The sequence below is a fragment of the Populus nigra genome, chromosome 8, assembly GCF_951802175.1.
Source record: "Populus nigra chromosome 8, ddPopNigr1.1, whole genome shotgun sequence".
Classification (NCBI taxonomy): domain Eukaryota; kingdom Viridiplantae; phylum Streptophyta; class Magnoliopsida; order Malpighiales; family Salicaceae; genus Populus; species Populus nigra.
Window position 1 is genome coordinate 15120570 of NC_084859.1, and position 26334 is coordinate 15146903.

Here is a 26334-nt window from a genome sequence, read left to right on the forward strand (position 1 = left end):
ATAGAGTAAAAATCAAAATTAAGTTAAAATCATGGTAGATTCACAACCATTTGATGACTAAACAAAATTAAACTAAAAAACCCTGACATAAATTTTCTGAAGGGCAAGTACTTATGCCTTCACTATTAGAAGCCACGCTCTTAACTTTACCTGCACCCGTAATTGACCTGCACCATCATCACAAGTTCCAGTATCGATAAAAACTAGCAGATCCTGTTGCTAATCTCAATCAGCCAATGAATACGAGTAAAGTTTGTATAGATACACCCTCTTGAAACAGTCAGAAGAATAGTAATCAGCACAAAACCTAAGACTAAAAAATGATTGATCAGCAAATAGACAAAATCAAACCTTGGAAGTGTATATTAGACTGCGTGTTATTTACATGAATCATCTAAACAAAAAGCCCCTTCTTTTGATCCTTCCCCAACTTTCCTTACACCGATCAATTCCCCCACTATCAATCAAACTCACAAACAGATGAACTTAAGACAAAAACAACTATATACGATTTACAGACCAATTTAATTGGTAGAAGGAAAAGGAAAGCAACTGCTAAGAGTATTTCAGAGCATGAATTGCAGTAAAGCTATACTAGGAGAAGAAGGAAAGAAAGAGCCCACCTGTGTTCTATTATAACCACCAAGTGATGGGCATCAGTAGTGGTGTAGGACCATCCTCTGTCCTCTCTTTTCATCTTCTTCCTCACCACCCCAAACTTTTTTCCCCTCATTTCCTTTAAGATTTTTAAGGTTTGACAAAGAGAGGATACAACAACATGGCATTCAAGCAAGGACCGACTCTTCAAAGAAAAGAAAAAGAAATAGCTACAGCCAAATCTATGGCAACCACCAAATAGTGGGCACAGAAAAGAAAAACTCAAAACTCTTGTGCATTTGTAACTTCTGCTTTGCAAACTTGATATCAAACAGCTAAGAAAAGTTGACCTTCAACAAATTTTCTGCAAAGCTACTAATCAATAGGAGGGTCAAATATCATTTCCTGCAATGTGAAAAAAAAAAGAACCATGTGGATATCATGCATATTAAGAAAATCCCATAAAAGCAAATGATCAAAATATAGTTGGGCAAACCTTGTCGCAAACAGGACAACTTTCACTTCTTTCCATCCATTCAAGAATGCACGAAAGATGATAGTGATGCTCGCATTTTGTGGTAAGTTTTGGATTCTCTAAATCATACTCTGCACAAGAGAAAGAAGAGTGCAGCTAAAACATCCAAATAGTAGAAGCAATTTCACTGCCATAAGCCACAAGCATACGATTAAAGAAAGAATTTAGTAAGAGCATTATACCTTCCAGACAGATAGGACAATCCTCCTCCTCCTCCTCCTCCTCCTCCTCCTCTGTTGCTGAAACAAGAGGCTCAACTAGCTTTGAAAGCTCAATTTCTAACTCCTTCGCCGAACCAGGTTCTGGATTGATTTGCACTTTGCAGTCTAAGTCCTTCGCATCTTCACACTTAGCCAAAGGTTCCCGAGTATTCAAGGCAGTGTTTTCTTGTCCAGAAGCGGAAGTTGTGGTCTGCAAAGCTCCATGGTTCTTGTCACCACGAACCTCTCTCAACCTTCCCGGGGTTTGAGGACGTCCTACAGCCGCATCAAATGGGATAGGTGCAGGAGGTGGTCTATAGGCATCAGGCACTGACGTGTCCAGGTTTGTATCAACCAAGAGCCCGGTGGATTGGAGGACAGACCCCGGTGCTTGGTGTGATGACAATGAGACATGCTCTTCTGATGTTCTGGGGTACTGCAGAGAAAACGAGTTGCGATAAATATAAGAAAATAGTAAACCTGGAACTGAGTCTAGTATACAAGCAAAATCTGGCAAGTAATATCCAATTGACCATCAGCAACATGAATATCTATCTATCTATCTATAAACGATCTCACATGAAGCACAACAAGAACAGTCAATTCCAATAAATTAATAACGTAATTTCCAGAAGATTAAAAGCAAATGACATCCCTAACGATATCTCATTAATTATCTAATATCCTAAGCAAATTGAACCTTAACAGCAACAGTTAACCAGTCATTCGCTACGAGTAGCCTACTTAACTCATGGCATCAGTATCAGTTTTCAATTAGAAAAAAACGAAGGAAAGGCAAGGGATGGATATTGAACTAACATAATAAAAAGGCGGGGCGTTATTAAATTGATCAGCAGCTCCATTAGCGGAACCACAGCAACAACCTCCCATACTATTTTCTATCTCCTCCACTGCCTCATCATCATCGTATGATTCTTCTCTCTTTATCCTCCAATCACCAACACTGTTTTCCACAATCAACAAACACAGACATCGCAATAATAATAGTAACAAACAACTAAACAATAATATTCTCCAAAACCCTAAACAAAATCAAAATCACCGAATCAGAAAGTATTTGATTCACACAATCTGTAGCTCTTCGAGCTCAAACAGTTTACCTGAATCACTGGATTGAAAAAGAGAAGTTTATGAATTGGAATTACGGTGGCTTGTCTTGAGGCAAGCCAACGGGATTACGGAAATGGTTTTCTTTTTTCTTTTTTGGCAGGGAGGAAGAGGGGGTGTACTTTCGTGTCCGAGAACGACTTTCACTGAAAAACAAGCACATTATTATCTTTTAAAAATAAATAAATAAATAGTTAGCATCATTAACCCTGTTTATACGGGAGAATATTATTTTTTTAATTCATGAGATAATTAATGGCGTAGAATAAGAAAAAAATAGATGTTGATGGTGGGATTTGGTCTAACGCTCTTGGTAAACGGTGTGGGACTCTACTCGCTTTGATTTTTGGACGCCTCACCAAGTAAAATGCCCTTTGTATTTCCCTTTCACATTTCACATCTTCTTCGAAAAACAAATAGTTAGGTGCAACTCTCGTTCTTCAAGCTTCTTTGAATTTTCTCTTTCGTGAGAATCTGACAATCCTTTGTTTATATATAAACCATTTTGACTTACTTGTAATATAATCATGGATTCTCCCTTTATACGTTAAAATTAGTCTCAAGTTCAATATAGGCAACAAAATAATAATAAAATATTTAACCTTTATATTGCTTTGCTTTTGTCGTGTAATGTGTGTTTTTGTTTAAATTATAGATTTAAAAATGCATCGCACTTAATCATATGGGATTTTTAGATAATTAATTTCGTAAAGTTTTTATTTATTTATTTGGTTTGATCGAAGGTTTATTTAATGGACTTTAGATTACATGACGTTGGAAGTCTCCCACAACCTTAATCTAAAATTGCAAGCGAAGATTGTTGAAATCTTAACTGTTGGGCTTTGATGATTAGCTGAACACAGATGATAACAAATCAAAGAAGATCAAGTTTTTCCTGCAAGCTAATAGCCATCTAGATGCTAATATTCCCATGCCTGCCAAATTAGCATTCGATCAGATTTTTAGTCCTTGAAAAAGAGAAGAAAAAAACAAGGTTTTCCTTTTCCATAACTATTACATTGGTTGCAGTCAACTGCATTGTGCGTGTCGAAACGAGGGGTTTTCCTTGTATAATAAACCAGGAAATAACGTTTTTTTTTATCATCTTCAACCTCAAATATGGGGCGAGCCTTCAAAATGAATATTTCAGAATCTAGATATCAGCACGAAAACGTAACCCTGTATGTTTCATTTCACGGATGGATGAATTTCCATCTGCTACAGCATAAAATAGAGTGCTAAGAGTAGTAGTATCATATGATTTGATTTTAGACAAGATCTGTAAAAGAAAGATAAATAAGTAATGTACAGCCAATGTATTTTATTCTTACATGTACATCTTCCGAGTTCTGAATATCTTACAAGACATGGATCAGAAATTAAATCACATTTCTTTCAACCTTATCTAACAGTAATCCAATCTCCCGAGGATACAAAATCATTGTCAGCATGCTGCCTCAGTGCTATTATTTTTGGTTTTCCGCAATTCCTCATCGAAAAAGGATTCCATAGCAGGTGTTCATCAGGATTCCCTGATTCATCTGAATCATAATCCTCCTCGTAAGTTCCAATATTGTCCAGAACACTTGCAGGGGAGCATACGTATTTCTTCTGCGAATTTCCTGTAATAAAAGGGTGATCCAGCAATTCTTCTGCTGTCCACCTACTTTCGGGATTCCTCTCGAGACACTTAGCCAGGAAATCCATCCCTTCTTCAGAGAAATGAACTGGAAAATTAGGCCTCTCATTGCTACATGCAATCTTCAATACAACCGCCATTGGATTCGACGCCTTATAACCCCAAGGAGGCCTCCCGGTTGCCATTTCAATAACTGCGCATCCCAAGGACCAAATATCTGAAGCAAAATCTAAGCCTTCCTTTCTTAAAACTTCAGGGGCCATCCACAATGGAGTCCCCCCTACAGATTGCCAGGAATAGGCGAACTTTCCATTTCTGTCCAGGTCTTTCAGCCTCTTAGCACATCCGAAATCTGCTAACTTAATGTTTCCTGACAAGCCTAGTAGCACATTCTTGCACTTGAGATCACAATGAACGATCCCATTTTCATGAAGATACTTCAGACCATTAAGTATCTGTTTGGTATATAAACGAATTACTTCCTCTTCTAGTGCCCCACCAAATTTCTCAGCCATATCTGACAGGCTCCCTCCAGCCATATACTCTATGAAAACATTAAGTTTAGCATCACCATCTGATCCTTTTTGCCAGCCCTTCCCCATACACCGAATCATATAAGGCGAATCCAAGCTCTCAAGAATGTTAGCCTCATGCTCTAAATATTTACTATCAACCCCAGAAAGTGCACTTTTTGCCACAAAAAGTCCACCAGTGACCTTATTGATGGCTAAATGAACAGTTCCATGTGACCCAGATCCAATAACTTTACCCTTCACCCATTTACAAGGCTGTTGAAGAGATGAAAACTGGTTAGTTGCAGCCATCTCTTTTGCAGCTTTTGATTATGAATAAAATAGGAACGACAAGGTTCCTGCTGATAAAAAAGTATTCAACCTTTTATGAAGAGCGGTTTGTCATTCAGAAAGAAACAATGTTAGATTTACATAGAGTGAAACAAAATTCGATATGAAGAGCGGTTTCCGGTGAATTGGAAACCGCCCTCAGAAGAATATACCCTCTACTAAATTCAGAAAAAACGTAGAAGAGATGAATGATGGGACTGCAGAAGTAGTTTCTGTTCTTAGGATCTATTTATAAATATGTTATTACTAACTTGGACATTTATGAAACCGTAAATGGTTGGTGCTCCAAGCCTTGTGGAACTGTTATTGTATGATCAGATATAACTTTTCTTCATGGATAATGACGCATTTTCTCTAGCTAGTTCAAAAACATCAAATATAAATATAGAAACGAGAATATCCTCACCTTAAAAATAAAAAGATGAGGACAGCCAATGATCTATTTAATATGAAGTTTCTTTTATGGGGGAATTCGAAGCCAAGATAGTAACAGGGACAGATAAAAAAAAATTGGTTTTATCTATATATATATGTATACTTATTTCATTAACTCACCCTTTTAAAAATCTTCCAAAAAATTTAAAGTGCTACAGATATATAATCACCAATAATTACTTTATAAGAAAAAAAATAAACATAAAAAGAGACGAGAAAAAAAGAATTGAACGAAATAAATATAATTTTCTATTTTTTGTTTTAAAATAGTGTTTTTTTGTGTTTTTATATTATTTTAATATCAAAAATAAATTTTAAAAAATAAAAAATAAATATTATTTAAAAAAAACACTTATATCCTCAATTAATTTTTTAATTACTAATGGCCATAAAAAAAAACCTCAAATACCCCCACCCAAACACCAAGACATTTATGTTTTTTTGGGAATGACAAAACGATAATAACATTGTAGGGGTTAATAGTAAAATGTGTGAAACAAAACTTGTCTATTCTTCTATAATCACCCTTCCACAGCTAAGATTTTACAAAACAATTGTTCAAATAAAATCCAATTGCTCACAATAAGCATTCATGATTTAATTTCAAACCTGAAATTCACAATTTCTTGCAACTTGACACTTGATTCAACAACTACTTTGAGGATCAACGATCAGAGACATTGCAAAATCATAATCCATTCCAAGTACCAGTGATCATGGTTTCCAATTTCTGCTCCACAAATCCACATTATATATATAATTAACCAAGGCAAGTGATTCTAACTAATAGACTTCGAAACATCTAACTAGGGGATCTGCCGGCATTACATGGTTAGAATTCAGGGGAGGAAGAATATGGTTTTCCATGCCAATATATAATTAGGATCTGAACTAAAGGTTAGGGTTATTATATTATACAAGGCCTTGTACATCCAGATTTCTCACTCAGACGGTTTGTCCTTCTCTTTCAGTCTCTTTGCCACACGGGTGAATTCTGCAACCTCTTGCATCTCATCCAATGGTCGCTGCATCAATAAAAACATGTTAAATTTATGGGCAAGAGGAGGAGATGCAAGGACAGGGCGAGTTGAGAGGCAAACCTGTGAAAGAAAATGAATTTGTGCAGCATTAAGCATCTGTTCCCTTGATGACTGAGAGTTGACACCCGGCTAATTTAAAATTGCAGAACCCTGAGTTAAAAGAATTTCTAGGAATTATAGTGGTTGATAGAAAGAATCAAGCAGGATAATAAGACTCACAAGTTTGAATTCCTTGCAATATCTCCGCAATGATTCAGTTCCCAGTCTTGCCAAGTTCACCGTCTAAAGCATCAACAAAAGTTAATAGCAGTTTTTGCAAAGCTACAAATCTTTGTGCATAATGTTTGATGAACGAGGACACAAAATCAAACATGGCAAGCAATTCAATGAAGTGGTTCAAATATCTCTTACCAGCACAGGCATGTGAATAATGGATTGAACATCTCTGTTACTGCTCTCACTTGTTGCCTTTGCAGGTGCAGATGGAACCCATGGCCTGGTTGGTCTAACCCTTGGCTTGCTAATTTTTTGGAACCCGCTGCCTCTATCTGCCCAAGGGAAAACAATATCAGAGAAGATACAAGTTTCAAATAACCACCAACAAAAGTGACATCAAACTAGACTTGGTTTATCAGAGGCATACAGAAATCATGTTCACCAATATCAGAGCCGCTGCTGGTATCATAATCGTTATCATCATCTACTTCATTTCCCGTCGGATGTTCCAGTACACTCAATGCATTCCTTTGAAGCTTAACTTCAGATCCATTTTTCAAAACCTTGACCATCCAAGCATTTGAGACTTGTAAGTACGCATCACATAAACCACAATGGATACAGAATACAGAAAATACAGCAGAGCTCAATATAGAAATAGAAGGATAATCCCCAGACAATAGCAACTAAAAGGAAAGATTGCAATGGCCTCACTAGAAATACGTCAGAAGAATAGGGCATCCCAAAAATTACAAAACCATCAATCATCATTTTACCTTCCTAGACAATATTTAAAATCTCATGTAATTAAGAAAACTCAATGTGGTTTAGAAAACACAGCCACGAGATAATATAATAAATCTGAGTGTGGTTTTTGTAACCAGTTCAAAAAGTGTGTTTAAAGTTATAACTTCCAGAACCAAATCATACAAATTTACTCACTTACAAAGAAAAACAATTTTATAGCTAAAGAGAACTTTCTTGGAGAAATTCAAAAGTAAAAAATCAAATCAAATCTCCGAACAAGCCTTGTGCGCTACAGAATATGTGAACTCAAAACCTATACTCTTTAATAAATTTGAACCACAAAAAGTAAATAATGAGGTTAAAATACTAGACAGAGACAGCATATCACTATTCAAAATTCAGCAGTTGTGTCATAACAGCGACTTATGCTAGTGCCTGAAGAGCGTTTATAACAAGTGTTTACTAACATCAGACATGGGAGGTTTCACCGAGGAATAAGATCAAGTTTTGTACTTTCTGCAGAAGAATTAAGATCCAGACTTCTTCTTTTTTGTACTTTCTTCCATTTGATCCTTTGGTTTAAGAACTCAAAACCAGATAAATTTGCATACAAGAATAAAACAGAGACAAACCAAAAATATTACATCCTTTTCAACAGCCAAACATTAAAATCTTATTGATCGCTGCACTAGTGAATAATAAGCTCAAATATCCATGATTGAAAAGAAAATAAAACCAGATCAAATTAACACTGAATTAGCGGACAATACTTATACATGAAAGACTAATTAGGAATAGAAAAGGTGAGTGGGAAAAAGGAAAAGGAAGAAGCAAATATACCAACCAATGCCAACCACCAAGACCAAGAGCCTTCTTGACCACGCCTTGTAAACCAACCAACACAGACTTTGTTCTATTATTTCCAGTCACAACGACTTTAGTGTGCCTAGGAAGCACAGACAGCTCTTCATCACCACTTTCCTCTCTGAAAGGTGAAAGAATCCTAGAAGAACACAGCTCAGTCCCAAACATCTTCTCACTCGCAAATATTCTTGATCAAAACCCAGAATTTTAACCAAGTCAAAACTAACAATAAATAGCCCAAAATCCTAAATTTTGCATAAACTAGCTGTAAACCAATCTGATCTCTCCCTCCTAAAAGCAATCTATCGTTTTCTTTATCAGAAGGTTAATGTGGTATAAATTTTAAATTTCATAATTTAAAAGAATTCTATCACCCAAAAGATTTCATTCCGAACACAAGAATTCTTTAATCAAATCTATTACTTGGAAATCAATTCAATTCTCAAAGAATTGATTCCAAACAGCCTTATAAAGTACCTATTAAACCAGCTTGAATCAATATTTAACTAATTTAGAAGAATCAAAGTTGAATTAAATGTAAACAATCTTACGCAACCAGATTTAAGCGCAGTATACAGACACAAAACAAAGAGAACATAATTCAACTAATAGTGAAGCAGAGTGGCCCTTTGAAGAATTTGAATTGTACCTGAGAAAATAAAAGAAAGCAAAAAAAAAAATCAAACTTGGAAATCACCTTAAGTTAACGATAAAAAATAAAAAATAAAAAAACTTCCTTTTATGTTATTTATGTTTCCTTCTTTTCAAACAGGCCAAAATAAAAAAGAAGACGGAACTCCTCGTTGCTTAAAAACTCTGTAGCTCTACATAATTTGGCTCTAAAAAGAGTGTGTGTGTGTCACAATACTAGTACCGTTAAAAAGCAATTTTTTAATCGAAATGAACATAGCTAAATTTGGATAGAAGAAACTGAGAGCACAAAAGAGAGAGCATTAGGGAAAGGAAGAGAGAAGCTTCATGGGTTGAGCGAAGAAACCAGACAGCACGAGTTTAAATGCAAATACAAGCATTTCATTACCTTACTCAATTAAAATGCTATCCAAACTGAGTGTTTTCAGTTTTTTTTTTTCTTTGAGGATCAATAAAAGAATTTGGAGAGACAAAGAGAATTTTAAAATCCAGGGGTTGTTAGAGAGAGAGTGTGATCAGTAAGAAAGAGAAGGCAAACTTAATGCTTCCCAACTGCCATGGAAACGACCTGTCATGTGCCGTACTGTCACCGGCTTTACTTGTTTTACCTGCTATATCCTGTCCTGTACTTTTTTTTTTTTTTTTTATGGGTAATTTACATTTAGCTGCCTACATCTTTGCTAATGTTTAATTCGGCTTTTATGATTTTTTACATTAAGTTAAGCTATAAGATCAGACAATATTTTTTTTCTTTATTGTAACTACAAATCAAAGTGGGAATTAAATCGCAAACTAGCATTAAATGTTAGATTTTATTTCCGACAGCAATATTTCAACGGCTAGGATTAATCTGATCATACCTTCTACAACAAAATCAGAACAGAGGCATTCTTGTCTTCACAAAATCTTACGCAATCAAAAGCCAAGCTAAGTTACTGATCGTGATTCAACTTGTATTTCATGGAAATTTAAATTTTTTTGTTTTAAATTTTTTTCTGAATTATTTTAAAGTATTGATGTTAAAAATAAATTTTAAAAAATAAAAAATAAATTATTTTAATATATATATATATATATATAAAAAAAAACAATTTAAAAAACAACACCCATCTACTCTTAAGTCTTAAACATCCTTTTAAAAAAATTAAAATGAGAAGAAAATGAGAAAGTACAGGTGTCAAAGACCAACGGATCTTGTCCATGCAAGTAAGAAAATCAGAGAACCAGCTCTGATAGACACTATGTCCTTTTCAGACATGTCAGTTAAGGGGGCCGGCTTCGGGCTCTTAAAATATATCAAAGACAAACACAAATAGAGAGATAAATGGAGTAATTGGCATATAATTTTTTTAAAAAAAATAGATGAATTAACACTGCAATAAATTTTTTAATATATATAAGAAAATTGAGAAAAAAAAAAAAGAGTAAATTTGAAATTTGATTTGAAGTCCGCCCTTGCAGCTGGAGCGCACTCTCCTTCCTATTCAAAGTGTGGGCCCCCTCCCCTCCACACGCTCTCTTATTTTTTATATCCTACTTTTTTTCGTCCACTCATTTTTTTCTGCTCCTATTTATTTATATAGTATCTTTCACGCCCATAACACACGTGATTTTTCTTGGTTTTGTCATGGCTGTTTTGAATACTACTCTTGAAATAGAAATCAAAGGTCATTTCTTGATATATAGTATTCGCCATGTAATTTTATTAGTCTGTTCATCAAATATAATTTCGGATACATTTTTGTTGAAAATAAACAATGCATTTCCAAATTTAGAATTTAGACTCCGTTTCCTTTTAAAGTGAATTTTATGACAAGTTATTTTTTTATATAAAAAAATGGATTACTTTCTAATATTTTTTGCTGCATGAACTTTTTTTTAAAAAAATTATGATGCTTTTTTTTCTATTTGAAGAGATATTTTTCTTAATTTATTTTTTCTATTCAATATTATTAGAGTTTTCTATTTTTTTTCTATATAAAATTTTGCAATAACTTTTCAGCAAGTGAGGATATAAATGAATAAAAATTAAATATTTTAGTTATCTTCTTATATTTATGATATTTTTAGCTTTTTAGAGTTTTTACTTGAAACAAACCCTATATTCTTAGCCCATGTCGGCATCAATTTTGTTGTATCATTTAGATAAAAACTATATTTTTTTTTTTATGTTTGGGTGCATCCTAGAAAAAAAAAACGCTGGAAAATAACATTTTTTAGTTATAAATTTTTTTATAAAAAAATAGTAGAATATCATGAATTAGTGTTAAAAGAATGCTGGTGAAAATAAAAAATTTTAAAAAAAATTTGAGGGCATCTAAAAAAATTAAATTCGAGGGTTCAATAAAAAAAAAACATAAACTTTGATCGAAAGACAAAATTGAAAACCAATAAAACTCTAACAAAAAAACTATGGGTCAAAATAAGAAATCAAAATAATAAGAATTGACTTCAAAAAAATAATATATGATAAATTATAATTTAAAGACTGAATTGATATAATAAAAACTTTTGCAAAAAGATCAAAGATGAAATTAAACCATCTAAAACATAAGGACTGAAATTGAAAAAAAAAAAGAACATACATGTACTTACTCTTGGAGAGAGAGAGAGAAAAGAAAAAAGAAAAAAATAAACACCAACCACAGATAATATAATCCATCAACTATCGTCACGAGCTACACCAGCAAATAGGGGACGTGGTTGCGTTTCTAAGGACATAGTGAATGACTAGATTTGGACAATCGGTGACATCATACATTGTTGAAAGAGCATAAACACCACCAACACGTTGGCACATAATCACATATGCCATAACCTTTTCAAATAAAAAAATCATTGTAAAATTACTAAAACATCCCTCATTAACTTAAAAATAACAAATAAACTAATATAAAAGTATCAAAACACCCCTCAATGCATAACTGACCTTTAATCTTTTTTAATGGTACATGCATATTTTTCATGAAGCTCAGGAAATGAAAACCACGATTTGCTCTCGGTCAACAACTCAATTATTTTCTGATCTCCAGGGTAAAAAAAACCCCTTGGTTTACCACTCTGATTTTTATTGACCTTAGGGCTATAATTATTTTTTTATTGTACAATTATAATTAAAAAGACTAATTCAATCTTTTAATTATCAATGAGCATATAAAAGACTAAAATATCCCAACATTAAAGGTCTCTAGTTTTTTTCAATCAGAAGGGCATAATGATAATGTCATCCTCCACCCTCGTGGTTGTATCTTGATATACAGTGGACACGGTTTCCCCCCATGATTTAGAGTTTTCTGTAATTATTGTTAGTCATTATCACAACAATATATATAGCAAGTTGCTGTAGTGGTTAGCTGGTCAATTATAATGACTCGCCTAGACTCCTGGTGTTTTACAATAAAGAAGAGTCAACAAACCTTATTAATCAACAAAGGAAAAAAAAAAAAAAGAAATACATGCAATGTTGGATTGCAGATGGTGTATCTAAAATTTCAACCTGCTGCAGAGTTCTCTCTCCTGGGACAGAATGTTTGTGTCACGCAATGCTATAGGTTTGGTTCAGAAAAGTGGAGGATAAAAAACGATGGCACTCTGTGCTAAGGAAAGTAGGCATATGGTGGCAGAACTGTGTTCCGGGCTAAAAAGTTCTCTTTGCTCCTCTCCTAAAATTCATGAAAGAGTCAAGAAATCAAAGCACAGGCATGTTACACCAAACTCGAACATACGCACGTAAAGCAGAGAAGAAATTCTGTGAGAGCATAAAAAGCTTTTGCTTCTGGTCTGAAGTGTTTATGACCATAGAGAAGTACAGTTACCCTACTCATCATTAAACTGAGAATTCCAATACTACCAATCAGTGTCTCGTCCATTGATGGGGCAGGTTTCCATACAGCTAGGCTGCATTTAATTGGAAATGGGCCAAGATTGATACCAGATTCATTGACATTAATGCATATCATCTATGGGGGGTCATTCCCTATCCAAACTTCCATCAAGTTTATAGAGCATGAAAGGCATTTGTTGGGTCTAGCTGTATGGAATTTGTTGGGTCTACCGTATGGGGATTATCCACGTCCAACAGTCATTATTACAAGAAATCAAAAGAAAATGATAAATGGTTCATATCCTACAACCGTTTTTTTAACAACATTTCAGTATGTTCATGCGTCACTTATGGAAAACAAGTTACCATTCAATGTAAACAGCACATGAAGTTGCAAGCAAACCAGGAAAGATGGAGCAGGGATGGGTGACTGACACAATGTGTTGATGCTACCAAGAGAATCAAAATCAAGCTTCAATAACCATGGGCAAAAGGGGTTAATACTGGCTACCAAACAACTTGCCCTATCTGTGGTGGCCGCGGTCAGCTGACAAAGAGCGATCCCTGCGCCTCTTATATGAATCATAATAACCATCTCCCCGCCTGCTATATGGAGAACGTGATCTTCCCCTTCGATCCCTTGAATAAGGGTCTCTATCTCTGTCATCCCATCGGCGAGGTGAGTAGCTGCGGGACCGTCTGTGGCCATGACCATGACCTGCATGTTTTTGAACCCAATAGTTATACGAGAATAGTAATAGGAAGAAACAGTTGATCACAATAAAGTAGAAACAATTGCAATGTCTTTGGTCTTTGATGAAAAATTACAAGATCTTGACAAGGGTAAAAAACAAAAGCACTCAAATAAATAAAAAAGTTCATTTTCTTGATATTTGAACTAGTGAGCTTGCATGCCTCTAAAAATAGGAGTGGGACTTGGATTCACCATGCGAATTTCTGAAAGAAAATGACATAGCTTTCTTAAATCTAAGATTGTCAATCTGCTGGAATGATGATCATAGGGACTGAAAGATAAGAAGCAATTCCAAGTTTGGCACATGTTCAATCTGTTTTGAACCTGCCAAAGAAAATGCTGAGTGAAATGCAACACCCATGAGTATAAATTAAAGGAGACCAAATAGCCTCAGCTTTCCAGGTCAGGCACAATCATACAGTGAAATGCATATCTAGGACTGGAATGGTAAGAAAAATAAGCTGCATAACCCTTATACAAATGTCATGCTAGATTAGCAGGTAAGAAAAACAGAAGTCAAGGTATCAACAAGAACCCAAGATTCAAAGAAAGCTATTCAATTCTGACCCAAGTATTCTCTAGTAAACATCAAATTGACCAGATATTCGCATATGATATTCCATGTTCAGTTGATAAAAGAATTGCCACACATGCATAACACTGATACATACCTCGCTTATCTCTCAGTCCCTGATACCTGCCAGGCGTTGGTGTCCTACCACGCTTTCTTTTTGCCTGCATTAAAAGCAGAACCAAACAGAATTGTATCAAGGAAGACTGGTGAATGAAGAGAAGAAGTTGATTAACAGAAATGAGCTACAATGCCTCCCACGTACTGCCCTTCGAAACTCATTTGTATTAAAGGTGACTAGGAATTTTCATCTGGAACAGCCATAATAATCCTTGAAAACAATGTCTGGACCACTGCAAGTATTTTATTTTTTAGAGTGTTGCCTTGCTACTCTCGCCATCATGGCTCATGTTGACTAGCACTTAGGACATGGAGTCATTATTCATCATTATTTGTTTAGTAAACATGACAGCAGCTTTCACTAGAATATACATGACAAGAGGAAACTAATACACTGGGAGTAGTATACTTGCCCAGCACAGGCTATTTCAACATAGGAAAATCAAAAATAAGCAACCAACCAGGTCAGGTATTTTTATTAGTGATGTATAGGAATATAGGGCATACAACCCTCCGCAAAATAGTCGGATTTGAATCGATGAGATTGAAATGTTGATGCAGAACTCATGTCGTGGTTCGTGAAGGAATAGGTTCAACTGTTAAGACCTTAGACTGTGAAGTCGATGAAGTTACATATACCAGACCTGCTGGCAAAACTTATCAGGTAACATTTTCGGAAGAAATAACTTAAAAAAAAAAAATGACAGGTAAACAATTCAGTCGCCCTACATCTTTCCCTTCAAAATCCATTGATGGGAACAGTACCTTTTCCACAGTAATCACTCGTCCTTCAAGCACCGAACGATTCAAATACTTGACGCAACGGTTAGCATCCTCAACGGTTTCCATCGTAACAAAAGCAAATCCACGAGATTCTCTAGTTCGAGGATCTGTCACCAGATGGCACTCCAAAACCTGAAACCATAACTTAAAATAATGTTTTTTTTTTGGTATAAAAAATCTTGGATAACGCACTTCAACATAATATGGTTTCTTATTGTAAATGAGAACTAGTGGTAGGTCCTAAGCTGTTTCTCCTTCAAACTGGAAACTTGCTACATGGAAAGAGGAGCCAAAATAAATAAACTCTAGAAATTGAACAGGATGAAGCAAACGGTGGAATATCAGATAATGAATGGCATGCATGACCACCACATCATGATACAATATCACATCAGCATCTTCAAAATCCATAACCACAGAATTTAAAATTTCCTTTCCAAATCCAGAAATGTAACTCCTCCCTAAAGAGTTTTCGACTATGCAACACATGCATCAATGCCAGCCTGTACAACTGCAATCATGTTTCAGAATTCCGCAAACAAGATTACTTGATTATAGCATGTCACGATGACTCAATCAGGACACACACGATAAAAGATTTTGCCACAAGTATACCTTCCCTTCACTGCTAAAATACTTCTCAAGATCACTGCTCGTGACCCTGGTTGATAATCCAGTTACATATAAGTTGTTTCCAGGGTTAGATGCATCACCAGAATCATTGCTCCTGAAGTACCAAAATCAACCATAACTCAAAATCTCACAAAAACACACTCACATGCATACACACACACACACACAACAAGGAAGAAGAAGAGGAAGAAAAAGAGAAGTCGACCAATTACCTGGAGCGACTTCTGCGGGACCGTGACAAGGATCTTGACCGCCTGCCTCTACCAGGTGAACCCGAATTGCGTGGTGAAACAGACCTAAGGTAAACAACTCAATTCTAACATAAAACTAATACTCACAACAATAACAATAATAGTAGTAGTAGTAGTAGTAGTAAATTATTGAGAGAGAGAGAGAGAGAGACTCACCTTCCTTCTCTTGAGTAAGCCATCTACAAATATTACCAAACAGAAAAGGAAAGCACAAATATAAGAAACCGTTCATTAATTTACACACACAAAAAGGCATGTTAATTGTATGATACAGAGTTAGCTAGTGCGAGGAAGTAAAAAACCATATTTGTTAAGTTCAACATAAGAATAGAAACAGAGATCCATCAACGTTACATACAGGAAGAAATAAACTTGAAATTCGAAAGGGAAACCCTAGATCTCGAGTTTGATTACCTGAGTTATTGGCTGAGTCAACTCGGATGAACTTACACACAGGTTTTATGGGTCCTCCTCTCTCTCTCTCTCTCTCTCTCTCCGTGCTAAAACACGAGGAGCAAAAGCTTCTCTATGCGCTCTCAACTCAACCACTATTACGGTGATTAAGCTATAATAATATTTAAAAAAAAATTATTTTTTTTAAATCAATATTTTTTATATTTTTAAATAATATATTAATATTAAAAAATAAAATATATTATTTTGATATAAATTTTACACTCCCAAACAGTCACTGAACTGCGAAAGGTAGAACGTGATTTACACGTGCAAGAAGCCCTTTCTTTTTAAGAAGTGACTCCCTTCTCTTTGGATTTGGGTACAGATTCTCTCTTTTTTTAAGCGCCTCGGATTGGTACTCGAATCCCGCTGTGGTTTATGAATGACATGACTTATCATTAATTCGGTTTCGCACTCAATATTACAAGTGCGATGAGATGCCGTGTGATCATTGCGTTTTTTTCTTCTTTCTTAAAACTAAAAGTGTGCCCGCAAAAGTTTCTAACAATCATTAATAAAACAAACACCTTTCGCACTCTTTCCTTAATCTGTCTCGAGTTTAATTATTGTCTTTAGAAATTGGGACAGTAAACGTAGTTTTCTGAGAGTAATGGATTTTCTTTACCCTTTTCCATATTATCTCTCCTTCCCAGTAGGCCTGAATTACCCTTCGTTTCAGGAAAATTATAACCTGTAATTACGACGACAAAACGTTGGAGGACAGGTCTTCCTCCTTGAATCCTTGAAGGGTGCTTGCTATAAATGATCAGATAAAACCTGAAAAGTAATCTGGTACACATAATTCATAATATGAGAGCATGTGGGAGTCTTTTGCAAAATGGTAATGAGAAAAGTATGAATTATATCAGTCTTCCATCCAATACAATGCTCTCACTAATTTTATGCCTTCTTCGTAGATTGCGAAACACAAGCCTAGGTAAAAGTTAAAATATCAAAGGGTAATTAAAAGCATTTCTCCCAACCTGGCAACTCTGACCAGAGGAAAACCCCTCAAAAAGCTTTTCCCGCTGTGGCAATTACACTCAAGTTTCCAGGGATGATTAAAAAAATACACAAGTTTGAGTCCCCCTGGCGATATAACAGATTCAATACAACCAAAGAATAGAGTGCGAAATAATACAAGGTGGAGTGACGAAAAAAACTAAGTTGGCCAGAATGATCAATCAAAACCTCACTAAACAATACAGATTTTACAAATATAAACCAAAAATTGTAAATATTTAAGAAAAGAAATGAAAAAAAGATGAAGACGCAGAAACTTGAATCAACCCTTAAGGAGGGTCTCAATGGCTTCAAAGAAAAGACCTGCCATCTCAGGGTTTGGAGTCTTGATGGCACACTTGATCCCGGGGATTCCAACAACTGTTGTGAGTTCGGTTAAGAAAGGAATTCCTCTAGGCATTTTAGCTGAGAAGTAGAATACATCCTGGTTTGCATGCTTTCGCTTTGCAATAAAAAACATGTTTGATGCAGCAAGCCGGTCTAAAGTAGCTTCTACACCATTCACGGTAATGCCTGGGAAGTCCTTTGAGACCTCATTTGAATCAGGAAGGGACCTCCATGTCTGAAATGGGAACAAAAACATATGATATCACGTTCCAATAGCTACAGCGAAAATAGCTAATCAAATGATATCTGCTTGTGAGGTCTCTGAATTGCTTCCCTGAAAAGTTTCAGGCTATAGATAAATTACTAATTTGCTCATCAACCCAATCTACCCCATATCCCACAAGAGCTTTATTAGAATCAGACACGTGAATACCCAACTAATCCCAAGTCCTAAGATAGCATTTCCCTACCACAAATTTCTTTCCAGTCTTTCCTTTTCTGAATTTAAATAGGGAAGACACACCACAACTAAATCGCAATCTCACAACACTGAAAATAAAATAGATTTCAGTGGAATGACTAGTCGCTCGATACTTCATTAACATTTCCTATACTAGCAGGCAGGCTATAAAGAGAATGACTTTAAACTAAGTCTCCGATGATCAAATGTCACAAATTTAAGTATTTCATCAACATTTTACCACAAAAATAAAAGCTGGTCCAAGAAAAATTGGTCAATTCTCTTTTTACCTCAAGAAAGCTTCCACGTTCCATCCTCCCATCTTCTGTGAAGAATACATGCAATGAGATTTTGTCATTGAAATACCATACAGGTTGTTGATTATTTTTCACGGCAACTTGCAAAAGCGAGCTTGGAGGACCAGCAGACATATTCTGAAACAAAGCCACAGGCAGCAGAGTTGCTGCTGATGTCCCAGGTTGCAATTGGGGAACCTAATCAATAACAGTTTGTCAATTACACACTAAATGAGGAAAAATTCCATCTTGAAACAAATCAAGGTTGAGCATTACCTGCAAAGGTCCAGCAGCTGCAAGACCGAATGAGTTCTTGTTAAACTGGATCATGAATCCATCCAGGGGAATCTGTGAGTTGTTCTCAAACAATAAACTGTAAAAGATCTGACCATCTCGGCTAATAAGCTGTGCACTGATTTGTAAACCCTGACCAGTGGCTGCTGGCAGTAAAACAGGCAAAGGAGGGCTGCAACATGGTCACAAGATTCAGTAAGTAACATTATAGCCTAACAGTAGGGATCTTGCGAATCATGAGAAACTCATTATTAGATAAATATGCTTCAAGTTCTCAACAAAGCTATGCAAATCAGCATTGCAGCCCAATGACCCCATACCAGTGTCAACAAATTGAAAAATGGTCAATAAGACAGTTTGTACAGTCAAGAAGCTTACCTAGCAGGAGTAGAAGGCTGGTCAATAGGGACCATAGCACTATTATCCATGTCCAACAGATCACCCATCAAATCTGGCAGAGGAGCAGCAGGTGGACTTGTAGATGGTGCAGGAGCTGATTGCCTTGCTCCAGCATATGGAACATTACTTGCACTAGTAGGTGGCGATGCAGCACCATCAGCAGTATGGGCAGATGATTCAGAATACCCTGCTTCACTACCTTCAGCATATTCATCATCTTCAGTTTTCTGTGCTGCAGTCTTTACACGGGTTACAAATGCTTCTGGGGGCTTGTGATACACAGACGACAAAGTCGCAATGTTGGCAAGAAGCTCATCAAGAAGAGATGGATCGAGCTGGTTTGAATCATCACTGATCACAGGCTTCTCAGCTAACACAACATCTTTAGCTGCCTGAAAGGTCAAAGTACACCCATCGCACATGACATAAAACTTACAAGCAGTACATCAAAAATAGACATGCAATCATACATTTGATCTTACAAAACAGAAAATATGTACGTCAATAGCAAAATCACACCTCAGGATCAGTTGATAGCAGACGCCAATATATGTATGCACGATCCCTTAGATCAGGATTGTCAGTTTCCATGGTGGCATTATTCAAAACCACCTGTAAGAGAATTCCTGGGGTGAGAATTGACTCAAAGACATTTCTGCAAGTGTAGCTGCATTACATTAGTTATGAACAACCAAAGGACAGATCATGTTCGAGTCATGTCAAAGGTGCCAAACAGAGGACTGAAAATTCTAGAGGACAATGAAAAGTCAAATGAATATGAAATAAAGATCCACTTTGTATCAGATATAAAGAACACGTGAGTAGACACAAGACTAAAACCTGAATCATCTGTTGGGGTCCTTCAGTTGGCTTCTTAAGGAAGAGTTTGACAGTTGCAGTCAGTAATTGCAACTGGACTTGCGCAGGCTCTTCAGGAAAACTCTCCAAGAAGCTCTCCAGGAGCTCATCAGCATTGTCAATTCTTTCAGCATATTCACCAATAATCCAGATCATTGAAGCCTTAAAGGGGAGAGAAAAAAAAGGGGTAGAATAGAAGGCAGATAAAGTATGAGTTCAGACAATAAAACATGAATGATAAGCCTGAAGTAGAAACACATGTACCTTAGCTTCAGGTTCATCAAGAGTGTCCAAGCTCTCACAGAGGGTTGCAATGATTGACTCATAACTGCAAAGGAAATTCATATTTAAGTATGGACGGGGGAAAGAAAAACAGAACTTCGCCTTTATAAGGCATCAAGGAAACAGAAGCTGTATCTTACGTGTTAGGGTATCTTCTAAAGATGTCTTTGATCACTATGATAGCCTCTTGAACCACATAATTTACTTTAATCTTGATCAGCTCTAGGAGAACACTGATACAGCGCTCAGCAGCTCTCTCTAACTTAATTGCACAACGGCCAATGGCACGAACAGCCTTTCTAACAAAATCTACATCTACTTCTGTGGCATACTCTTTGAACTCCAATAGAACCTGGAAATTGCTCAGCACAAGGACAACACAACCTACATGATTTCTCATCAACTCATAAATGAAAAAGATGCGTGTGCGCTTAGTCTTCCCCACCCCATACATACATACATATATATAGTACCTGGTCTATATTGCGGTCTGAAGCAAGCTTTATCATGATTTCTAGCTTTTCCATCTTCACATAAATTGGGTCATTGTACTTGCAGAAAAAAACCTGACATAATAGAACAAGTGTTTGATAAGCATCTCTCCTCAATCACAAAATAACAAATGTGAAGCATGCCTAGGAATTTCCCATAAGCACGCGAGTCTGCAAATTTATATCAAGCAGGCAGGATATTTCCATTTACCTTAATCTCATGGGCAAGGATCGTAGGACGTCTTTGTACAATTAGGTTGATGTTACGCAAAGCAACATACTGTATCTCCGGTTCTGCAGAGAGTAATGTCACGAGAGGAGGAGCCATCTTCTTGCAAAGATTTCGAACCACATCGGTGCTGGTTATAATTTCCATTTGTTGGAGAATCATCTATCAGGAGAAAGAGGAAACAGAAATGTGAGAAATGATTGAATTATGACCAGTAGATAGCTAACAAAGGCATTCACAATAAAAATACATGAAGCGAACACCAACAATGGCAGCTTGTTACCTTAACAGCTGAAAGTACAACTGCACAATTAGCATGTTGAAGCCGTGGAGTAACTCGTTCCACTATATTTTCAGCCTCACGAGCATCAGCTGCTTTGTATCTAGATAGTGCATCCAATATAAAAACTTGGCCCCACCTGGAAAGGCATGCATCAGACGAGGTAGTCCAAGCAAAGAACTTCCAAAAGAATACACAACAATCAAAGTAACAAAAGCACGGTAATCCTAGAGCATGGAGGCATTCGATTTCCAGTTAAATCCTATCAAGTACTTCACCTCATATGTAGCTCTTAGCATACCCAAGTGGCAGACATTCCAGGAAATACATAAAACTTGCAACACAAGGACCAGGGAGGCCAGAATCCATTGGCCATAAAAGTACTGGGTTATTTTAGGAAAAGTATGTGATGACAGAGAATAAGGGGGAGGTGGTCACACTTTCAGACAACTATGAGTTGGTATAATATACAGACCATATTTTAAAATCCAGCTTGGACTTCCTTGACTTTCAATCATATTCAGACAATAGCTATCACAAGATGTTAAAAAGTACCAGAAAGAAAAAACAGTACATTCTGATCAAATTACATCAAGATGAAAACTGTTGAGGGCAAAAAATCAGTTTCACATAAATGATGGATCTTGCCGGATACATACTCATGAGTAGCATTCATTCAGAGCACATCAAGATCAAATGGCTAAAACCTATGAATGCTAAAATCTACAAGTATAGGTACACATTAATGGCTCAGAAAGCCTACAAAGTCCAACACTTTCTTTAAGATTGAAAGCTAGAACAAAAATACAGAGTTAGAAAAATATTGTTGGCTTACTCTGTGCACTCATTAAGGGCAGTAAGCAGCTTTGAGAGCGTGTGACTAGTAATCTCAAAGATGGGCCTGACACTATTGTCTTGAATTTCTGCAAGCGCTGCCACAGCATTAGCTACAACCATGGGATTGTTGTCAGAAATCAAATCCTTGAGAGATTCCAAAAAGCCCCTATCCTCGACAAGCTCAGCATTTATGTCATAAAGTTTGGCTACACAAATGGCTGCTGTCTTGCGAACATAAGGATCATCATCCTATAATTACAAAAAATATGGATTAAGAAGATGACAGAGAACTAGAAACCAAAAAAAAAGAAATTGCATGTTTCTTAAGAATATAATGACTGCATACAACCTAGTAAACCAGACCACTGAATTCCATCTAGCAGCATGCATGAAAATTATAGCAATCCTTAAAACCAACCTTAAGACACCTCTGAAGTGGATCACATAGATACTCTGTTATTTTGTCAACACGAATGCACCCCATTGTCCGTACAGCCAGAGCTCGAATTAAGGGATTTGGATCTTGAGAATCCTGGATAAATGACCATGAATACAAGTACCATGGAGATACAAAGAAGCAATGTTGTAATGTTAAATACATTGAAGACAGCAAGTTCCTCTTCTAGTTCTTACCTTAACAAATGTATTTACTGCAAGTATCGCCAAATCTGGTTGGCTTTTAGCATAATTTATAAGATATAAATAAACTAGCTTCTTGAGCTCCAAATTTTCTGTCTGCATGCAGTTCACTACATCTGTGAACAATGATGATACATCTTTTCCAACAGTCATTGCAGCAATCACCTTCTTAACAGCATCTTTCCTCTTATCCTGCTTGATAAGATAGCAATGAGGAGAAGCTTCACACTGATTCTAGTGAAAAACTGCTAGGCTATAGTTATTAAAATAAGAGGATGAAATGAACCCAATATCCAATAAACCAAAGGAACATCACAATACTCCCATATTGCAACTAATTTCAAGTCCAAGAACTACATGAAATGAGTACTAGCAACAGCAACAGCAACAACAACAAAAAACTCCTAGCTAGTATTGCATGGAATACTGTTATAACATTCATTATCATTACAAAACCCTGTAGAATATGTTCAAGATCCATTAAGCTAAAAACCCAAACATCCTAGTGAGATATTCAAAATCATTCAGTATATTCCTGTGCTTAGGTAAGAACCTAGCTCGATAAAGCACTTTATCAGTCGCGAGATCTTCACATTGCATGACATGACGTTTTTAAATGCATTTTTTCTTGCTGGAGAGCAGTTCTTCCAAACCGCACCTGAATTCCTAAAATCCATAATGCCAAACATGAAAACTATACAATAGATTTCCTTCACGAAAGGATATTTTGCATCACATGATCCCTAATAGCTCCATTTCAATTCTCACTATATAATAATAAACAAAAAACCAAACCTAAGGAAATCCTAGCGTAATTTTATACGATTTCTCAGCAACACGAACATAATTAATAAAAAAGTCAATCCTCCAATGAAATTCTAGTTGCAGAAGAAAGTTCAACGAAATCAATCAGTCAAAATCAGACAGATCTAACAACGCGATCAAAATGGAAAGGAGAAGGACGACGAACGGACCTTGTACTGAGAATTGAGCTCTTCTTTGAGCTCAGGGATTTCACCCTTCTTGGTCGTCGAGAAATACTTTGAATCGTGACCGCTCATGCCTGCCTACTTGTTTGTCTCTGCAAATTTGCAAATGGTGAAAGACAGACGGGCGAGCGAGAGGGAGAACAGAGACCGAAACCTTTTTTTTTTTTTTTTTTGAGAGAGAGATAGGGGTAGAACAAGGTGAGCTGAATCAAAATCAATACTCCGTTTAAGAAATGAGTTACTGGTCCTCCTTATTTTCGTCCCCTTATTATCAGATTTATTTTACTTTGGTCCTCTTTATTTTGTCTTCAAATTCCCTGATCTTGGTTCTCTAAGAGGGATTCATTTAATTATATAATTATAGTTTAAAAAAATTATAATGTCAACAATCAAATTTGACAAATCAATCATAATTCTCTCATGTATATTAAATAAATAAAAAATCAAACAAAATAAAAAATTCTCTTTCAAAGCACAATTTCTCCTTTTTTAAACATTATTTTCTCTCTCTTCAGAAATTTATCTTTGAGATTTCAGCCAAATCAAAACCAAAGTCTTAATAACTAGTGTCCCGACACCAAATTCAAACCTGTTAATATTAACAATAAATACCCGAAGTAAACCCAACATAACAAGAGAAATACCTAGCCACGCTCCCATATTGTTATGAATGAGCACACCAAATCCAGCCCTTCCCTCCTGAATTACTGATAGAACTCCCATCAATGTTCATCCTTTGTAGTATTTCCTGGTAGAAGGAATTAGATTCCCCTTGAATAACCTCGTCATTTTGAATTTTCCATATGGTCAAGCTCGAGCATATATCAGATTATGGAGTAAACATGGTCTTGTGTTTTTATCAAGTCTTGGTGGTATTGTGTCTATTTGGAACAGCAGAAACAGGCTGTGCACTTGAAAGGACCTTTGAGTTGCTCTTGATTATCGGAATGGTAAAATAAAAAAGATTTTGCTGCATTTGATCAAGGTTGGAGATTCATGAAGTGGTAATTGAACCCCACATCAATCTTTTACATGGAGAGTCCAGCCTTTATCATTTAGCGGAGAGAATAGCATATTATTCTTCATGGACATTAGATTAAAAACTTGGGAAAATCCAGAGATTAGAGTGGCCTCTATACTCTATAGGATGATGACATAATGTGGCAACAAGGCTCTACTTTAATGGCTTTCCCCCCAGTTTGAAGGGTGTTGGATTTGATAGTAATGGAAGCCCTCATGTTCCCTTAGAAATGAGGTTGCAATTTACCAAATGGTCGCCATTTACCACCTCTCTTCGACTTTGTAGGTATTTTAACATTATTTGGTGCTAATTGTGGGTGGATATGAAGTTTACTGGCTTTGATTTAATGGGTATTATGAAATTGGGTTGATTTTGTATGGCAACAAGGTATTTGATGAAATGCTACGATAAAAGTTTTAGCTTTAGAGAAGGAGTTAATATTAGTTTGATGGCAAAGTAATGATTATTTGTTTGATATCAAAGTTAAAATATTAATATTGTAAGGGCTCTTTAATTATTAAATAGATTATAATGGTAGTCATGTAAATAATAAACCATTTTTTTTTAGGATATTAAATGTTTACGCATATAAAATTTATATTGTAAATCATAATTTGTCAAAACCTATTGTGATAGAAATTGATGCTAACTTGTGCTCAAGAAAGAGTTTTTGGCCATCTTGTTAGCTTTTTATATGCGGAGAAATTATTTGGAACATGTTAAATTTATCGTTAAAAGAATCATGAATCCTGAAATATATACTGGGGCGGGGAATTCATTCAATAATTTTTTTTTAAAAAAAGCTTGACTAAAGTGCTTGTGCTACATTATGAGATTCTTTGTAGAAATGACAGAGAATGCAGTAGCTGATACTTCATCAAGAAAGAGAGGATTTATGATGCTTGGCTGTAAGCATAGCAGTGCCTGAACAAACTCAACAAGTGCTAACATATTATGAAAAGATGAGAAGGTGCAAGGATGGTGTTCTTCGATGTGATGGCAAAATTTAAATATTTGGGAGGTCGAAATCAGTTAGAGCAACATTGTTGCAAAAGTTCATGGTAGTTCTGCTAAAGAACGTATATATATAGAAGGGCCAAACCTCTTTTCTGTTGGTCAGATCTCAAACAACAAGTTGAAGATACGGTTGTTTCTTGTGATGTTTGTGCGAGGAACAAAGTGTGAAAATATGGTTGCCGGTACCGGTGTTGTTGTAGCCATTCCTTCTTAATCCTAAACTGATATTCCCGTGGATTTTGTAGAAGGATTATCAGAATCCGAAAAGAAAGAAGTGATACCGGCGTTTGTAGATAGCCCTATCTCATCCTTTCACGGCAGTGCAACTCACAAAGTTAATTTTGCATCAGGTACTTTACAGGTTGCACGGGATGCCTCACGGCCAGCCAGGATAGTTTCTGATCAGTACAGGGTTTTCACCGGCCAGTTTTGGCAGTAGGAGTTCTTTCAGCTAATGGGGGAACTCAACTCCACCTCGATTTGACATATCGTCCCCAATCTTTATTGATTGATGCAAGGGGCATTCTTTATCCAGTAACAATAGAGCAAATGAAATTTCTTTTGCTGTTTTTCTATATATACAAGT

General features: G+C 36.0%; 5 protein-coding genes across 8 annotated transcripts; all 5 read right to left on the bottom strand.

Annotated features, from left to right (window-relative positions):
* Positions 1 to 336: 336 nt before the first annotated feature.
* LOC133700333 (probable E3 ubiquitin-protein ligase RHB1A) lies at positions 337 to 2800 on the bottom strand. Its single transcript, XM_062123832.1, has 5 exons — positions 2454 to 2800; positions 2152 to 2296; positions 1315 to 1768; positions 1094 to 1203; positions 337 to 1002 (listed from the first exon to the last, which is right to left on the bottom strand). Exons 2-5 carry the CDS (start codon positions 2221 to 2223, stop codon positions 973 to 975), a joined length of 666 nt encoding a protein of 221 aa, XP_061979816.1. The 5' UTR covers positions 2224 to 2296; positions 2454 to 2800; the 3' UTR covers positions 337 to 972.
* Positions 2801 to 3691: 891 nt separating this feature from the next.
* LOC133702257 (mitogen-activated protein kinase kinase kinase 17-like) lies at positions 3692 to 5940 on the bottom strand. Its single transcript, XM_062126562.1, has one exon. It carries the CDS (start codon positions 4921 to 4923, stop codon positions 3862 to 3864), a length of 1062 nt encoding a protein of 353 aa, XP_061982546.1. The 5' UTR covers positions 4924 to 5940; the 3' UTR covers positions 3692 to 3861.
* Positions 5941 to 6077: 137 nt separating this feature from the next.
* On the bottom strand, positions 6078 to 9457 carry LOC133702258 (uncharacterized). 4 transcript variants are annotated; one of them, XM_062126563.1, is made up of 7 exons: positions 9304 to 9457; positions 8241 to 8913; positions 7081 to 7216; positions 6849 to 6985; positions 6657 to 6719; positions 6498 to 6566; positions 6078 to 6422 (listed from the first exon to the last, which is right to left on the bottom strand). In XM_062126563.1, exons 2-7 carry the CDS (start codon positions 8430 to 8432, stop codon positions 6339 to 6341), a joined length of 681 nt encoding a protein of 226 aa, XP_061982547.1. In that variant the 5' UTR covers positions 8433 to 8913; positions 9304 to 9457; the 3' UTR covers positions 6078 to 6338. The 4 variants fall into 4 exon arrangements, with proteins under 4 accessions (XP_061982547.1, XP_061982548.1, XP_061982550.1 ...); XM_062126564.1 differs by having other exon boundaries at positions 8241 to 8451; positions 9304 to 9451; XM_062126566.1 differs by lacking the exons at positions 8241 to 8913; positions 9304 to 9457 and adding an exon at positions 7868 to 8197.
* A 3491-nt stretch (positions 9458 to 12948) lies between these two features.
* Positions 12949 to 16418, bottom strand: LOC133702118 (serine/arginine-rich splicing factor SR45a-like). The gene is made up of 7 exons (XM_062126338.1): positions 16265 to 16418; positions 16007 to 16029; positions 15812 to 15895; positions 15582 to 15693; positions 14949 to 15098; positions 14164 to 14227; positions 12949 to 13456 (listed from the first exon to the last, which is right to left on the bottom strand). Exons 2-7 carry the CDS (start codon positions 16027 to 16029, stop codon positions 13263 to 13265), a joined length of 627 nt encoding a protein of 208 aa, XP_061982322.1. The 5' UTR covers positions 16265 to 16418; the 3' UTR covers positions 12949 to 13262.
* An 826-nt stretch (positions 16419 to 17244) lies between these two features.
* Positions 17245 to 23919, bottom strand: LOC133702117 (beta-adaptin-like protein B). The gene is made up of 15 exons (XM_062126337.1): positions 23696 to 23919; positions 22716 to 22913; positions 22501 to 22614; positions 22081 to 22331; positions 21249 to 21384; positions 20948 to 21127; positions 20719 to 20811; positions 20386 to 20597; positions 20228 to 20291; positions 19946 to 20125; positions 19625 to 19717; positions 19085 to 19497; positions 18689 to 18878; positions 18407 to 18610; positions 17245 to 17891 (listed from the first exon to the last, which is right to left on the bottom strand). The coding sequence occupies exons 1-15, from the start codon at positions 23780 to 23782 to the stop codon at positions 17592 to 17594; spliced, it is 2715 nt and encodes a 904-aa protein (XP_061982321.1). The 5' UTR covers positions 23783 to 23919; the 3' UTR covers positions 17245 to 17591.
* Positions 23920 to 26334: the final 2415 nt, after the last annotated feature.